Source organism: Euleptes europaea, chromosome 15 (assembly GCF_029931775.1).
Source record: "Euleptes europaea isolate rEulEur1 chromosome 15, rEulEur1.hap1, whole genome shotgun sequence".
Taxonomy (NCBI): Eukaryota; Metazoa; Chordata; class Lepidosauria; order Squamata; family Sphaerodactylidae; genus Euleptes; species Euleptes europaea.
In genome coordinates, this window is record NC_079326.1 from 11,323,859 (window position 1) to 11,341,989 (window position 18,131).

Here is an 18,131-nt window from a genome sequence, read left to right on the forward strand (position 1 = left end):
AGAATGCAACACTTAGATGGCAAGCTCATACAGATGTTTTGCATATCGCACACACATGCACACATCTGGCAGGCAAAGGCCTTATTCTCAGTGAAGTGAGAAACTTTGCTTCAACTGTACCACTCAGAAGACTGAATGCTCCTCATAAAACAAATATTCCCTGCACAGAGAAAACCAGATGACAGGGGCAAAAGCTAAGTTAGAAGCTTTTTTCTTGATATTTAGTTTTCTATGTAGAGGAAAACATTTTCCTATGTAGGGGCATTCTCTCATGTGAGCACTCCCCCCCCCCCAATCACTCTGAAGGGTTCAGCCAGACCAAGGTTTTTTTTACTTCAAGGGAGGCCACAGATATAATGCAACACACACAGTAGAATCTGGAAGTTATTATTAACAAGCAAAATAATGGTGAGCAGTGAGTGTGTGATAACAGGGTTGGAGATACTCTATATTTTATTGTGTACCTTCGCCGCAGTCACCCTACTGGGGTCCTAGTCAGTGACATTAGAGGACGAGGTTTGATTCCATGGCCATGCTGTCCTCAAGTGGCACACTTAAGTGATAGAGATCTCCTTCAGCCTCCTTAAGATAAATTGTGAGTGCGTATGTGCAGCTGCATTTTGGATCAGGACTATAAAGGAAGAAGGGACTGAAGTCTTCAATTTCCATTTGCTTTTGCTAGTCAGAACTGGGCTTCCCAAATTATTATTAGCAGGGAAAAGAGTATCCCTTTAAAAACCTGTTTCCTTTAAAATTGCTAATAGTAGAATGGGAATTCCAGTTTCAGACAGTGAAACCAAGAAGGGGTTGAAGCTGGTGTGCTACAGTGGTTGCAGGTCTGGACTAGGATTCAGAACACCCAGGTTCGAAACCCCATTCTGTCACGGAAAATCGCTGGGTGACCTTGGGCCAGTCACACGCTCTCTCTCATTAGCCTGATAACGATGTTGCAAACTGCTCTGGATCCCCAAGTGATCTCAATAAAAAGGTATCCAAATAAATAAATAAATAAATCTACTCTTCCTTTTGCACACAGCACTAATCTAAATCGGGCTGCGCAAGCACACAAAGTACTTTTGACAGACTGATGGAGATCTGTGATCTCTGTCACATCTGTTGTGGCCCTCCTTCACCCTAGATCTAGAATTCATGGAATGGTGTATTTTATTGTCCAGCCAGGAGTTTAAAGACAAGGCATGCATTGGAGTCACACAGAGCTGACAACACGAAACATTTTTATGTCTGGAAATCCTATAGCTGTAGGAGGATGTTCACCACGTGCCCCTGCTACCCAGTTTCCTAAGTCCACAGCCAACGTCCTGTTATTCTTTAAGCTCTTTGTCTCCCTTACCAGCACTCTGACCATCAGCAACCTGAAGAATGTAAACAAACAAACAAACAAACAAACAAACACATACCACAGCACAGCCAGGACAGGTGTTTCCATTTTCACATGACCTCTGCCTTGAGTGCACCCCTCCACCACAATTGGCACTACATTTAGTCCAAGGGCCCCATGAAGACCAGAAAATGGGTAATGGGCAAGGACTGTTCTCATTGCAGAACCTAAAGGGGGGGGGGATTGCAGGGAGGGGAAAAAACAACAATAATCCAAGTCAATTTCATGGGGAATCCACAGGGCAGAGGATTGCTGGTTGTAAATGACTTCTTAAAGAACAATTCATACATGGAAGAAGTCACCTTTCCAGAACGCTAACACCAGGCTGACTAGGAACTAAATTTCAGCACCACAAGGAAAGCACAATGTCAGTATCCAATCTGGGGGAGGGGAGAGGGTTTGGATATAGTTAAAAATGGTGAGTTGTTAGAGCAATGAAGAAACAGCACAAAACTAGTATTGTCAGGTGCCTCGATAGAACTTTACTTACTAACTGCTCGCTAAGTGTAGGACAGCAAGGTAAGACCCATAGACTACCTACTGCAAAACTGGATGTGTATCGTTCTACTGGGACGAGTCACTAGTCAATGCTACTTATGCATCCTTCAAAAAAATAACACAGAGCTCTGAGCCAACAAGTCTGATAGACGGTTAGGGATGGGGAACGACTCTCACCGCTCCTCTCTGCTTTGTCCGACGCAGACCCTGCCTCCGTATCGCGGAGCAGGGTTGCTGCACGACCTCTGACGGACCTGAAAGCCAATCCCACAGGAAGTGCTGCAGGGGGCCCAGGACGACCATGGTGTCCAAGCTCCATTCCTGACAGAGGGGAGGGGGAAGGAAGAGAGATAAAACACGGCATCTGGGTTAATTAATTTCTTCCCGACTTTATGCTAAATCCAATACCACTAGCTATGGAACGCCAGCAGGTTGCAGAACCTGGCCAGTTCTATCAAACACATCTTACTGCAGTTAAATCCAAGAAATGGATGGAGATTTAGAGTTAGAATTTTCTAAGTGTGTCTACTTCTTTTTCTGGGAAAAACAAAAACAAAATCTGTGGCAATTTCACTACAAGTGAATTTTAAGCTTCCACTAAACATAATAAGGACTGAAGCAGTCCAAACCTACCTTCCCAATTCCCCATTATTCAGATTCATTAATACGGCAAAGCCATTAAAATATTCATATCAATTACAAGATAAAATTAAAAGATACAATATCTAAAACTATGGGATACATAATTCTTAAATAAATTAAACAAATTACTATTAGCTGAAAACCTCAGATTAATATAACATTTTCCGTTTTAGGTTAGATTGCCAAGCCCCCGCTTTGTCTGACGGATCTTGTATATTGCAGCACAGAATTTAGCTGCTTGTTTCATCGACTCGGCTGACCCTTCCCATAGGAGATTCCTCAACCTCCCTTCCTCAGAGCTGTCCTGTGTTAGATTAAGGAGAGGGGAAATAAACTTAAATCTTGCTTCCTCATAGAAAGCGTATCTGAAGAAAACGTGCGCAATAGACTCAACTTCATCCGACTTACAGGGACGCCCCCATTCTGATCTTGGTAACCTCTTGAATCTGGCTTCTAGAATCACCGAAGGTAGGGCAGAACTTCTGGCTAACAAAAAGACCTTCTTTGTTTGTTTGTTTGTTTGTTTGTTTGTTTGTTTGTTTCCAGGAATGAAAGGTATTCTGCTGACACTAACACATTATTGCTGACTGGGGCCAAAAACGCCGGAGAGCTCACAAGCTCACGCCCATTATTCAGAAATTTGCATTCTTTATATAATTCCTAGTGGGATTACAGAAAAACTGGAGGGAGCAAATACAACAGATATTAGAATGGCAATAGTTAAACTGGGGAGGGCATGGAAGATTAAAGCTGTCCTGATCTCCCTAAAACCTTGACAAGATGCCTCTGATTCCAAAATGACTGCAGGCCAAGATCAGCAGCACACGATCAAGATTAATAAGCATGTACACATTTATCTATTGTACCTTCTATGTCATCCATCTTCAAATCTCAGAATGGGTTGAAATTTTTCAAACCAGTAATATAAAACTAAAAACTAGAGGCTACTGAACAACATCACAACATGAGCCCACTACCAGTTTAAAACCTCAGCTAGGCTTACCTAAGCATGAATACTAGATGGACATCTACATTTCTTTTAACCTTGTATTTGCATGATTCTGTTATAGCCTCTAGGAGTAGCACCAGATTTGGTGCTGTGTAGCATGAATATGGTCAGATTGCTAAAGCCCATGCTCATGTGTTCTTTTCATCGTAGTATTTCTCAGCCTTTTTAGCAGTTACTGCTTTTCCTCTAACCTGAACCTTGTTGATTTTTTGTTCATTTTGGCCCTTTCCTTTGCCATTTGGCAGAACACTGAATCCCCAAACTATGCATGAACTTTGAGGCCCATCCAACAAATTGGAGACAGCAACAACCAATCCAATTACTCGTGATCAAGTCTTTTGATAAAGGTTGTGAAGGTATCCCCTATGCCTCGAATAGGTATGTATTTTCATTATAACAAGAAAATTATGTCAGCTGAAAAGAAATCTCACGTACAGTTACACCCACTTCCAAGACCCACTGTTTGTAGTTTCCCCTCCACGTTGACTTCCTTCTCTCCATATGTCATTGATCTGGATCGACTGATGTCAGCCGTTTTCTAAGGTTCATTCTCAAAAAATCCACACCAGAAATTTTCCTTTTACATGAAAGCTGAGCTGGTGAACAGATGTGTTGATGTTCAAAGAACTGACTGAACTAATCAAGGTGCCTGGCAACTGGCTGATTTCTGGCAGGGCACCGGTTGTGGCAAAAGATTAAAATTAAACCCTGAGTAGCCTTCACACATTTCAAGTTTGTTATCTACTCTCTCATTCTCTTGGCAGCTGACTTTAGAACAGGGGTGGGTATTTTATTTTCCCTTCACAGGGAGAAGAGAAATTAAAAAGTACTTTGACTCCAGCTGTGTCTTAACCCATGCCTTGCCTGTGTTGTACTACATATTTGGAAAGTTATGGTATCAAAATCTTATATCACAAGAATCTTACATAACTGACGTAAGCAAGGGAGAAAAACAGAGAAAAAGAAACACCAGGATCCAAACTTCAGTTACATAAAATATTTTTAAAATTACAATTTCTTTGTTGTGTAACTATAAAACCTATATAAACAACACATCTGTTTGTCCAAACATCTGATTAGTGAAATGTTTTGGATAGTAGCCAGGGCATTTAGATAAATGATGTTCTACTGTATATGTACCAATCTTGTCCAGAAGATTAAGACTTCAAAAAGAGGAAGAGTTGATTTGTATTCAAAGGCAGACAGTTCTCAATAAGGTTTTAATTAGCATTGTGGCATTTCCAATCTTAATCTTTCTTGTTACTAAAACTCTCTATTTAAAAGTGGTAATGATAACATCACAATGCCATATGAGGTCAGTTAAAATGGAAATTTTAGGCTTATGATGACTTTAAGACAATCATATGGCTGTTTAACACTGAATGCATTCCTTATCTACTCTCTACAGGCGACTCTTGTGTTGTCCTATACTTTCGAGATCATACTCTTGGCAATGGTTAAATGTCTATTTTGTTTCTTGCAGACAAGAAGATTCCACATAGTAAAAATTCTACCATCTGTAGAAATGTCTGTATGAAACATGAGGAGCTAAAATATCACATAAGATATTAGAAACAGACTACACAACTATTCATATCCCTGCTCAGCTGAACTAGGTGTGTAGCTTGACGATGCTTCTGGATCCTGCCCTGCTGCTTAAAAACAGATAGCAAAAGTAGCCAGGAATGCTTTTTATAGCAGCAACTGTTCCTGGCAGACCTGACTTCCGTCACACATGGTACCATTACAAGTGGACTACTGTAACAAGCTTCATGTGAGACTTCCTTTGAAAATGGTCTTGAAAAACCAACTGGTTCAGAATGTGGCTGCAAGGGTGTTGACTTAGACATGTTGTGGGGGCCACATCTTCCCCATGCCACAACAACTTCACTGTGGGAGCCAGTGTTCAGAAGTCTGTTTCTGGATTCAATTCAAGGTAGTGTCCTGACCCTTAAAGGGCTAAATGGCCTTGGGCTGGAAGAGGGTCTTCTCCACAGTTGTCCCTGTCATTGATGGCCTTCCAGAGACTGGTTAAAACCATTCTTTCAAGAGGGTCCTTGAAGGGGGCTAAATGAACCCTCTCCCAAAAATTCCTTATTCTTGACCATTTAAAGTTTTGGTTCTTATCAGTGCTGTTATTTTATTATTTTTATCATTTTGACTATGGCTGTTTTTAATAGTTCCTGTTAAAGCCAGATGTGGATGGGCTGTGGCAGAATTTTCAACTGCAACTGCTCACTATTGCTTGCTTTACTTAATTTATCCTATCTACATTAAATTGTTTTTATTTGTTTGCTATGTTTTTTTAAAGCTGTCAAGTGCTTTTAATAAGAAGGGTGGGATATAAGTCTTATATATAAATAGCATTAAGTTCTATATAAGTATTATTAATAATAATATAACTTACTATATTTAAATACATAAAAATCTTTGTCTTTTTAATGTTGAAATTTGTAAGCTACTTTGAAAGAATGAAGGAGAGGGGTTATACAGTTCTGACTAATAAATGTTAAAATATACATAATTAATAATCCCAAGCGCCTTATAATTTGCCTTTATGTTATGAGCTAATCTTTTTCTTCCGAAGGCTAATATTCTGTTGGGAAAGATGGAAAACAGTCTCTTCCCCAGAAGGAAGATCAAAGATGGCCTGGTCTACATGTTACACTAGGGACAGTCACTTGGTGATTGTTGAAATAGCTTCTGCATAGTAACTGCTCGAGGCAGTTATGTGCACGTTGGGGTTTCCACGTCATCACCAGCTGCAATGTTGTGGCAGACAAGAGGAACAGTCACAGCAAGAGACCCAAGCAAAGAAACTGAAGCAATTATTTGTATGGTCCACCGGTACAACAGCTACCACACAGAGGTGAGTAGATTAGCCTAAAGAGGAAGATCAAGTAAGATTGCTGAGAGGGCATAAAAGGATGCCATCTCTGTAGTTTATGGTGTGTCTGTGAGGACATTTGTTAGAGACCAAGACAATGGGGAGGAAAGCTTGCATGCACAGTGGTCATGACACAGACTAAGGGAACACATAAATATGAAAACAGGCTTTCAGTGACTCAGACAAACAAAAAGCCTACCTTTGCATTCTGAGCTCAGCCATCCTTATACTACCAGTATTTTAACCTGAAAAGCCTGATACTGTTTCCTTTTTCATGAACGCACCATTACATTCAGAAGTTTATTTTCTAATTTTGTAAGCTATGTATATCTGTAATGACCATGCCTTATTCTACATATGGGGAGTACCCGATTTTTTTCCCAAAAGCTGTGAGCCAAGTCTCAAATTAGACGTTATCTAGCATTTGTTGTATAAATTGATGTATGTTCATTGTCCCTGCTTCTCTGCACTACTTCCAAAACTCTAGGAGAAGCCTAAGGCTCTCAAGAGTCCAGTGAATGGGGACTTTAAAGAAACATCATCCATCTGTGAGATTTTCAGATATGCAGGAAAGTAACTCTGGCGCACACAAGGATCGGCATTTTGCAGTTATGTTTCTGTAATTTAATTGCATGGCATGCAGCGTGATGTAATGTATTATTTTAATGGAGTTTAATACAGTATTCTCAGTCAAGCATGTTGAAATATTGCTCTAACTAAAATCTGGAAGCTATGAGAAGAGATCAGGTTGGGAGGAGGAGGCAGAGAAATCCAACTTTTTAATAAGCTTCAAATACCAATCTCCCGATTTCTTTTTTTTTTTTTTTAAATAAGATGGCTAAAGCATGAGTTAACGGATCTGTATTTAATGATTTTGAGATTGCAATGTAGGTCGCTTCCAGACAGAGCAGAAGGAGCAATAGCTCCACAGCACATCACATTTGGAAGGGCCACAGCTCAGCGGCAGAGTACATGTTTTGCATGCAGAAGGCCAATTCCCAGCATCTTCACTTAAAGGACAGTAACAGGACTGAGAAAAGTCTGCAAGGGAAGAGACAGTGGTGGAGTAACCGCATGGTGTCCTACAAGGCAGTTTCATATGATTCTGTGTTATCAGTTTGTGTCACAGATGTTGACCTGTAAGTAGGGTTGCCAACCTCCAGGTACTAGCTGGAGATCTCCTGCTATTACAACTGCTCTCCAGCCGATAGAGATCAGTTCACCTGGAGAAAATGGCCACTTTGGCAATTGGACTCTATGGCATTGAAGTCCCTCCCCTAACCCCGCCCTCCATAGGCTCTGCCCCAAAAATCTCCCACCGGTTACGAAGAGGGACCTGGCAACCCTACCTGTAAGCCAGAAAGTGAGAGAGAAAGAGAGAGACTGTGCCCATCCCCACTCTGACCCCTGCTCTTCAACCAACTGAAAGAGCCCTTAAAGTACAGACTGTTGATTGGAACAACAGAACCCAGGGTGGTATTTATTCCAGATGAATCACTCTGACTTAAACCTATGAACTTGGAAAGTGATTCATTTGCCTGCTGTTGCATAAAGTCAGGACCCTTGATAAACCCAAAGCCATGTTTAAGAAATCTTTCTGGTGACCACATGTTAAAGATGTTTAGTTCCCCGCCCTATCACATCCATTTTTTTGTGTATTCCGTGCCATGTGAGTAGACAGCTGAAGGGAAAGGAACAGCCTCAGGTATATGCATGGCACTAAAACGCTAAAAGTACCTCGAGCAATTTGCAATCTCTATTCTGCTTCCTTCGCAGTCACGTCCACCGCAGCGAGGCCGAGGGTTGTCACATGACCGTGATCTGCACATGCAGGAGCCTGTGCTGACTCCGTCTGAGTGCTCACATGGTTGCCATGAGGACCAGGCCCCCAAACGCCCATCCATCATCAGATTTTTCACCTAATTTAAAATAAAGAAAAAGTCATCGTGGTGAGTTTACACATCACAAGGCAGCATTCCAGAGATGCAAGGGAGAGGGAGCTGTCTGAGAACCCCTGGCTTCCTTTCAGACAAGACCATGTCAATATTTGCCTCAGGATTCCATGCCACACACTTAATTCATACAGACAAGGAGATGTACTGGAAAAAAACATTCACCAAGAACAGCTGCTGCTCCTCACTACACAGCCACTGCTGCTTAAGCACACGGTAGGTGGGGCTGGAATGTATATTCAATGTGAACAGCCTGTACAAAGTCCTCAGATATATATTATGCACTATTATGAAATGAGGTCAGAGTGGCCATAACAATACAAATTGTCCACTAGCTTGTCAGGCTTGAAGGTGGGTAAAAAAAGGTAAAGGTCCCCTGTGCAAGCACCGGGTCATTCCTGACCCAAGGGCTGACATCACATCCCGACGTTTCCTAGGCAGACTTTGTTTACGGGGTGGTTTGCCAGTGCCTTCCCCAGTCATCTTCCCTTTACTCCCAGCAAGCTGGGTACTCATTTGACCGACCTTGGAAGGATGGAAGGCTGAGTCAACCTTGAGCCGGCTACCTGAAACCGACTTCTGTTGGGATCGAACTCAGGTCATGAGCAGAGCTTGGACTGCAGTACTGCAGCTTACCATTCTGTGCCATGGGACTCCTGTTGAAGGTGGGAGACCAGGTAAAATGCCCACTCAGGTATGAAACTTGGTAGGATTACATCAGGAGTAACTTTCTGCAGCCTACCCTACCTCACAGGATTACTGTTAGGATAAGACTTGGGTTTTGAGACAACTGAATGTGATAATGGTTAGTGGTTCAGCAAATTTTTCAGTCCGCCCAAACTGTAAGCATACGGGCCGCCTAAACTCCTGGACTGGACCTGGCAACCCGATATGCAGGCACACGACTATTGTTCTAGCTGCGTGCCCGCCCCACACGCTACTGGGACGACCACTGCATGCTCCGTTGAAACTGACACGGCCGCTCCTGTGTGCTCTGTGCAGCCGGCAGCTAGAAAGCATAAGTAAGGGCAACCTCTAGTGAACCTGAGAGACTCCATGTTCCTGTACAAACTCTGTTCCAGCCGCAGCCATGGGCAATCAGCAGCGATCCTGATATCAACGATGAGTTGTTCCTCCAGCTATGCAGCAGCGATCCCCAAAAGTTTGCAGAGATCGCGCCTTTTGATTAAGAACGTTAATCACTTCAGCAGAGATCTCCCAGTTCCTCCCGGGTTGCAAAAGCATTTGGAATCAGAATAGATTTCCAAATTCTCACTACCCCACCCCGGCAACCAAAGATTAATCCTTTTGTCACCTTTTGTCACCTGGGAACCTAGGAGGGGTAAATCCCCTCACCTCGCCCCCAGAAAAACAGTATATCTGGGGTGCCGCCAGCCCATAATGTTACTTTAGGTCTTTCCTGGCTTCTACGTCGTTACTCTGTTGGTTTGGTTTTGCGCAACCTGACCACGCTTCCCTCCCGCCTCGCTGGCCGAGTCTACGGGAACCCCTTGCCCCCGCCTTTGCTCTTATTTTCTGCTATCTTAGTCTATTGGAACTTGGACATCTCCTCTTCAAGAACGGTAAATATTACCCCACCAACAATCCCTGCCAAATGGGCATCTGTCTGTATTCTACTACCTTTTGAATTTTTAGTTCTGTGTATGTTTGTGTTGCACCACTGAATGCTTGAATACATAAACACTATTTAATTTGGATTCTTTTTGCCTCTGTCTTGATTTCAAAGGTCACAGATTATTGACTCTGGTATACATAGGTTGATCTCACTATATAAATATTAAGGTTACCGATCTGCTCAGCTAATTCCCCATTCAAAGAGCATTTCGGGTAACACAACCATTAGACATTTCTCAAAAACAAACACTCAAGATAAAATAGCAAATTTAGGAACAAGGTAAAACTGTTCTCTTCACATCAGTGGTTTGGATGTGGAATTTAACTGAAACCTCGTGAGCGCCTGAGTCCAAGCCCTGCTGTATCAAACTGACGAGTGCTTGCTGAAAGGGGAGTGAACAGCACAGCGCGAGAAGCATTTGTTTCCTGATGAACACACCAGGCGCCCCAGCTTCTACGGTTACTTGGAAGGGATGGCACTTCCTCTGCTTCACAGGAGAATCAAAACACTCTTAACCTGAGGCAAATCCAAAATCACACAACGACTTAGCAATGTAATTAGGATCACAAATCATAAGTTCCTAACTTCTACTTCCCTGTCTCTCTGGCTCCGTTAAGCACTCCCCCGGCACTTCCTATGAGCCACCATCTCCCATCTGAAGACTATGAGAAATGACATGGAGATAATTTAGGTCTGTCATTATGCTCATCACACTATAGTTAGAGGGCTTTAAACATCTGTTACAAAGCTTTGTTTTCACTACACTGTAATTCAGCCACACACAAACGATAAGCATTGCGGGGAAGCAGCGTGACAATATGAAGCTCAGCTGGGCTACTTGGCTTAGGAAGGAACGTCACATTTTGAAGGAAGATGAAGACAAACTGGGGAAGATTAATTGCTAAAAGATGGCAGAGGATTTAAAAAGCAAAATATGACTCAATGTTGATGAAATTAGGTGTATTGAGCTTCAAAAAGGAAAGGTCTGAATGAGGCACAAAGGGGTGTGCGAACCTGGTATGCAAGAGAGAAGGCCCAGACTACTTTTCTCCCATACATGTGAGTTTTCTATATGATGGGGGGTTTTGTACAGTTGCTTCTAAATGTTGGACTTCCTGAATTCTCACCCAGCCAGATTCTCCCCCCTCCCTCCCTGGATTTAATGGTTCCAATTTATCATATCGTTTGTGCAGTAGCATCCTATGGATTGGATCCTAAGAAGAAGCAGACTGTTCCTTACTTTCACCCTCTCACAGGGGCCCAGAAAAAGGCAGTGGTGGTGTTTGGGAGACCCTCGTGGCCACAGAAAGCTGCATTGAGGAGGAGATTGGGGGAAATCACCTTTCTTCTCAAGCCAGCAGAAATGTCACTGGTGGAAGAAAGCAGAGGGGCAATTTCACCCAATTTCCCCTCCTCCCTTATTCACCCCTCCATTGTTTGGATTTTATTCACAAGAGTCCTCTGACCCTTGGCAATGTCTCTGCGCAGGTCACAGGGGCTACTGTAGGATATGGAAGGCTGGGGAAGACCCACCCTCATGAGCACAAGGACGTTCTAACCCCATGTGTTTGCTTTATGCCATTCTTCCAGCTTGCACTTTCATAATGTGTAACAGTGCTGCAATCGCCATGCACAGGTATGGTTCCACTGCGGTTTTTTTTGCTTTCCTTGAAATCTTTATGAAAATCTTGTGAAAATTTGTGCACACTAGAAATGCTTTTGTTAAAATCTCACCGCTCACCCGTGAAAGATAGTGGGAGGAAGCCATGATAATTTCACCACTGGCATTTTATTTTCTTTAATGAAGCTGGTACTCTGCATGCCACCAATGAACACAGAAGCAGTTTTTAAGAGATTTTGTCTTGTCCAGCTGTCCAGGGAAGGGAGCTATTTAGCTGCTGGCTGGGTGGTTCAAGAAAATCACTGCCTCCCTTGGGGAATATAGGATGCATTCACCAAGTCACCCAAATTAAGAGAAAGCAATCCAGGAATGTAAACAGGCTTCCACATGCATATTATCTGCAGGATCAAGAACCTTGTGGGTAAACCTAACCACATAAGTCATCAGCACTGAAGCAACCCCCTACATACACTCACTTAGAGCCATCAGTATGTGTTTCCATATGCTAGAAAACCATACCACAAAACAGAACATGGGCACTGAAGGATACTGTTTATTACAAATAGTAAGAAGACTTAGTATGTTAATCCAACTATTGGGTTGGAGAGATAAAGTTAAGTGTGCTGGGTGTATTGCACGACCTCTCAGTAGTCATGGAAAGCTGAAGATATGAGATGCAAATGAACTGCGGACCCGGAGGGAAGTGATTTGAGAATCAAGGAATGGAAACAGGAGCCATACATCTCGATGAGTGGAGGCCCTATTTTATTTCAGCAGACACCACTCACACACTCCATCTTCAGAAATCTACATTAAGTTCCAAACTTTCTTACGCAGTTCACATGCACACCTGGAGCCTTACGTTCTTACAAGCCTTACATATTTTAGGCTTGAAGCTGACACACCAGAAATTCTAATCAATGACCAGAGAAATTTTTGTTCAGATACAACCATGCACTTTAGTAAGTTTAATAATCACTATAGCCCAATCATTCCTAGAATGTCCAGGGTCTTTCCATTGCACTCGCCCCTTTTCCTCCCCACAAGGGATTCACTCTGGCTGAGAGAGGAGCTCTGCTGATACATCCTTTTCAGCTCTCAGTTGAAGGGAATGAACACGCCTGCTAATGCCAGAGAAACTGACCCCACACCAGAAAGCAGAGGGGTCTGGCTTAGGGAACTTGAAGCTTAGACAAAATTAATTTCCCCTTTCCCCAGCTACTCTGAAACATTTTAATTATTTTGAACTTTAGGATAGGCCAGGCAACATAACCCAACACTGAGTCCAGATTTATTGATTTTTCATCAAAGCAGTTGCTCTTTCCCCCTTAGCAATTTGTAAGCCAAACTTGTTGCAGGTTTTGATTGGGGGAACTTTACTCTCTGGCTGGCTGCTTTTGGAGACAGAATGCTGGACCACATGGGCCCAGCAGGGCTGTTCTTCTGAACTTGCTCAGAAATCAAGGATGTCATTTGGCTCGCTTTAATTAACAAACCAACTCAGAAAAACAAAACAAAAATCTTAGACACAATGATTGGCTCATAATTGGCAATGGAAAAAACAACTAAATTTTAATTAAACAAACACGGAAGGCTTTGAAACAAATCAATTATAAGTGTGGGAAGTATTTTTTCGTTAATAACATATGGATTATAAGTCTTCCCCCCCATCTGTAGCAGCAGAAATAGTTTAGAATTCTGCTTTAGAAAACATATGATGATATCTTCAAGGAACAGTTCTCCATATTTATTCCTTACAGTGCATTCCTGAAGGGGGGGCAATGGTCTTAGGAGGTGGCATGACCCCTACACTAGCGTCCATGCCACTTGCGCTGTGCAAACTCGGATGGATGCCGGTGTAGAGCCACTGACACTGGCCCCTTTGGACCGTTGAGGCAGCATGGCCCCTGGCGCAGCCTCCCACCCACGTTCTCCAGAAAAAGTCCCTGCCCCGGCGTCCCGGGAGGCGTTCCTGGGGCAGAGATGCTGTTAGGCAGTCCCTTTCGGACTGCGAAAGCCCCCTAATGCAGCAGTGTTGCCGCACCACCTTTTTGGTGGCACAGCACCACATTCATGACCTCTCACCAACAGCACTGGTTGGGGCGTGTGTGGCTGCCAGGACTGCGGCTGCTGTGCACCACACGCATCAAGGCTGGGAAGATGCAAGTATAGGCGGCAGAGTGCTTGCAAGTGAATGGGTAGGGAAGGGCACACAGACAGGTGGCAGGGGAGGTGCACCGGTGGGGGGGTCAGCAACTGTGGGCCCTGCCAGAAGCGCTGGGCCCTGGCCAGCTGCCCCACCTCAAGGTGCTGGCAATGCACAGAACCAACCATTAACAATAGCCTTACGTATTTTGCAGGGCAAATAAGGGCCAAGTGTTGCATGCCTTTCAGAGCATAAATTCAAAATTGACCTCAATGTTTGAAACTCCGAAGAAAGGATCAGAAACCAGATGAAAACTCTGGCTTACCCAGGGCAATCAATTGGCCCTGGAAGAAGCCCAATTTGTAAATGAACGGGCACGTGTATGTGTAAGTGCAAAAAATGTTAATAAAAATATATTTTAAAAAGAACATTCTGGCTCAGACCTTTTATAAGGATGCACTAATTTTGTTTGTAAGGGCCAAACTACAGGCTAGGTCTACTGCATAATCACCATGGAGGCTTGCAGATGGATGGCAGTTGAACTCAAATTAGAAGTGCTGCAGGGGCCCAATTCTGGCCAGGACTGTGGTGTAGGGGTGAAGGCAGGAAGTCCCCCCCCCCATACAAGCTATGGTCCCGACCAGAATCAGGTTTCCACAGTGCTTCTAAACTGAGTTCCAATAAAGAACTCAATTTAGTCCCGTGGTAACAACATGATATATACAATGTGTACTTCAGACCTAAGTAAGCCGAGGTTTAACTGTCCCCATCCAAAACCTTAGCCTTGTCAATCCCGTGGCCACAATGCCCCCATTCTATAGCCAACCATTACTCCCACTAGCCTTTTATAAATCTCTGCATTCCAAAACTGTCCTATGATAATTTCCTTAATCTAATGCCTAATCTGGAAGTAACAGCAGAAGGGCACTTTAAAAAGAATGTATGAAGCTCCATTAATTGACACTTTCCCCCTCCCATATTGCCATGCTTATTTCTCTTCACAGTGTAGTAAGGTAGTGGTGAAAAATTAAAAAAAAAACTTTTTCCACATCTGTGCTGGAACAAGGACCATCCATACATTATTTTGGAAGGGTTTAATCACTGATCTTTTCCCAGTAACAATTCAGATATGAAACAATATCAGAGCATGGTCATGGATTCCTATGTGTGTGTAAAAAAAGTCATTTCCTCCAGAATAATACACTATCTGTGTTTGTATGAAAGCAACTTCAGAGTCAATTTATGCACCCATTGCAGCCCGTGGGAGCCACTGGAGGGAAAAGAAAGCCACTGTTAACTTTAAAGAGTGAGGCAGTTGTACACACATGCAATCGCTACCTGGCCTTAATCAGATACTTTATTTTGCAATTAATGCGAATATGGAAATGGAGGACAAGAGACAGGTTGAAGGAAGATGATGCAGTTTCCACAACATCAGTGTTTTTTCAATATACTCTGAAAGCCTTCAGTGTAAAAAATGTCAACAGAGGGAAAAAAAGTTAAATAGCATTACACTGGAACATCAACGTATGCTAGGTACTGGCAAAACGTCTGTTCCTTTGAAAACTTTCATTTCTCAGGGTTTGGGCATACTATTTTGCCAACATTTATCCTTAGGTAGCTGGCATTTGTGCCCTTGCTGAGAACAGCAGGTCACAGGCTTTGCCACAGTGAACCTTTCTCGGTCAAGAAAACAAACCCAAGTGTAATGCCTAAGCATAAAGTTCAGGAATATATGCTGCCTGAATGGAGAACAAGGCTGCTTCCACTCAGAAATGATTCGATGTCAGCTCTCCTGCTGCTGAAAATGCAGAGGCATTTGTAGTGGCAGAGGAGCATCTACTGAGCAGTTGTCCCCAAACCTTCCTTGCCTCAGCCCCTTGTGGCTGTCGTTTTCTCATTACCACCACAGGAAGACTTTTTAAAAACTGAAAATTGACAGATAGCTATAGCTCAGTAACAGTATAATGATTCTATTGCAACCATGTTCTAATTCCCAGCTTTCATTTAAAAAAGTAAGTCTCCTGCCATTTTCTTGTGAAGTTACAAAGGGAAATATGCACACTGTATACCTTCCCTTACAACTTCACAAAGAAAAGGGCTAGAGACTTTTTAAAGTGAAAGCTTGGAATTAGTATATTTCTGAAATGGATCATTATAATGTTATTGCACTAAAAAGCTCTCCAAAATCTTGGGAAGGGGTTGCTGACTGAGGTAAGGGGACGGAGATAATGAAAATGGCAGCAGTGTGGGCAAGACTGCAAAATGCACACCTTCTCAGCCACATGGTATCCAAAGGCTCTTTGACAGTGATCTTATAAAAAAAGTTATCAAACCAGGTTTGGGAAAGATTGCAGCAAAGTGTGTGTGTGTGTGTGGGAGCCAAAGCAGGATGAATAGAGGGCAAACATCATGGAGATGCTCCCCAAAACAGCACTGCTGTAAGGATGCCTAGGTGGAGTGGAACATCTGGGTGGTCAGAAGGTCTTCTGAGCTCTTTGCAGCAAGAACAGAGTCTAAGTTTAATAAATGAACAAATACATAGTAAATCCACCTACTGAATCTAATGAACCTTTTGGCTACAAGCTACATGCATTGCAAGAATGGGTTGCTGTAGACAGTAGTCCTTCAAACGACAGCCATGGTTGCCATACATATAGATCTCTGCCTCTGATGCCATGCCTCTTCTCACATTCTAGTGCAAATAGCAGCCACACAACAAACTTGGCCAATTTAATTATTCTACCTAGTCAAGTTCTCTTTCCTTCAACCATAGTCTTCCTTCACCACCTGCTGATGATTAAAGAGACGGCTACACAAGGTGCATTTCTGTTTTGTTCATTTACGTCCTGGGGCACTTTGAAGCAATCCATGAAGACTGCCAGCAGATGTGCTAATGATGCTATAGGTGTCTTTACGGTTGCAGCACAGGTTATGTAATTCAGAGGGAAAGCAATGGAAGCTACATTAAGACACACGTTAAGTGGAATGAACGTTCCAGCCTTTAGTGCTTAATATTCCAGGCTTTGCCCTCCAATTATTTCTGCTGCAGATTCTTTTCCTTTTATGTCTAACAAATGTGAGAGCAACGTTCCTGCTCAGTGAGAACTAGGAAGAAGGCAGTACTTTCTACCTTGTTTTGTGCTCAAGGCTCATTACTAATGTGGTCTGTTGGTTACATTCATGAAACATATGCTTGAGCGCTCTCCAAGTTTAAGGTGGCCTCTCATAACCACAGCCATATACTTCATTCATATCTTCAATTAGCAGCATAAAAACTGTTTCAGCTACACCCTTTTGTAATGTAGTTTAGGCTACTGCAATGTACTATATGTGGGGCTGTCCTTGAAGAGTGTTCAGAAGCTGCAGTTGGTACAGAATGCTGCAGCCAGAATGCTGACTGCAGTGGGTCATAGGGACCACAGCATTCCAGTCTTGTTCCACTTGCCATGGCTCCCAATTGGCTTCCAGGCCCAATTCAAGGTGCCGACACTGACCTTTAAAGCCCTACACGGTTTGGAACCAACATACCCTAAGGACTGCCTACTCCCGTATGAACCTATCAGACCACTGTGGTAACTTCAGGGTCTCTTCTTTGGGTACCCTTGCTGTCTGAGGCTAGATGGGTGACAGTAAGAGAAAGAGTCTTCTCAGTCGTGGCACCAAAATTATGAAATTTCCTCCCCAGAGAGATTTGTCTGTCCCCTAAATCACTGACTTCTACCAGCAGGTAAAGACTTATCTCTTTCATCTTGCATTCCCTCACTGGCCCTCCTTTCTGTACGCTTTAACTGTCTATATATTTTGTTTAATTGTTGTTTTTAATTATCTTTATTCTATGTATTTCTAAAGCTTGTTTTAATGTTTTTGATTGTTCGCCACTTTGGGGACCATGTTGGCAACCCAGAAATGCTTTACATAAATAATAAAATTTATAAATGAAAACAGGAACCATATAGGATAAGTGTGATACATCTGCACTGATCCTTCTGCGATTGGGAGTGGGAGAAGTTACCACATTACCATACATACCCCCTCCTGGTTCCTGGTTTTTATGTTACTAGAGGTGCTTGGGCCAGTTGCCATGGTCAGAAGAAGAAAAGTTGGTTTTTATACCCTGATTTTCTCTACCTTTAAGGAGTCTCAAACTGGCTTATAATCACCTTCCCTTCCCACAACAGACACGTTGTGAGGTAGGTGGGGCTGAGAGAGTTCAGAGGGAACTGTGACTAGCCCAAGATCACCCAGGAGGCTTCATGTGGAGGAGTGGGGAAACCAACCTGGTTCACTAGTTTAGAGTCCATTGCTCCTAACTAACCACTACACCACACTGGCTCTCCA

The 18,131-nt window shown here is 43.0% G+C and overlaps 1 protein-coding gene across 2 annotated transcripts in view; it reads right to left on the minus strand.

Moving 5' to 3' along the window:
- SEMA5B (semaphorin 5B) overlaps positions 1 to 18,131 on the minus strand; it is a 347,995-nt gene that overhangs the window by 41,761 nt on the left and 288,103 nt on the right. For both annotated transcript variants that reach the window (XM_056861450.1, XM_056861451.1), the window contains exons 13-15: positions 8,173 to 8,354; positions 2,075 to 2,218; positions 1,419 to 1,566 (exon numbers count right to left, since the gene is read on the minus strand). In XM_056861450.1, the coding sequence (XP_056717428.1) occupies positions 1,419 to 1,566; positions 2,075 to 2,218; positions 8,173 to 8,354 (474 nt within the window). The remainder of the gene's footprint in view (positions 1 to 1,418; positions 1,567 to 2,074; positions 2,219 to 8,172; positions 8,355 to 18,131) is intronic.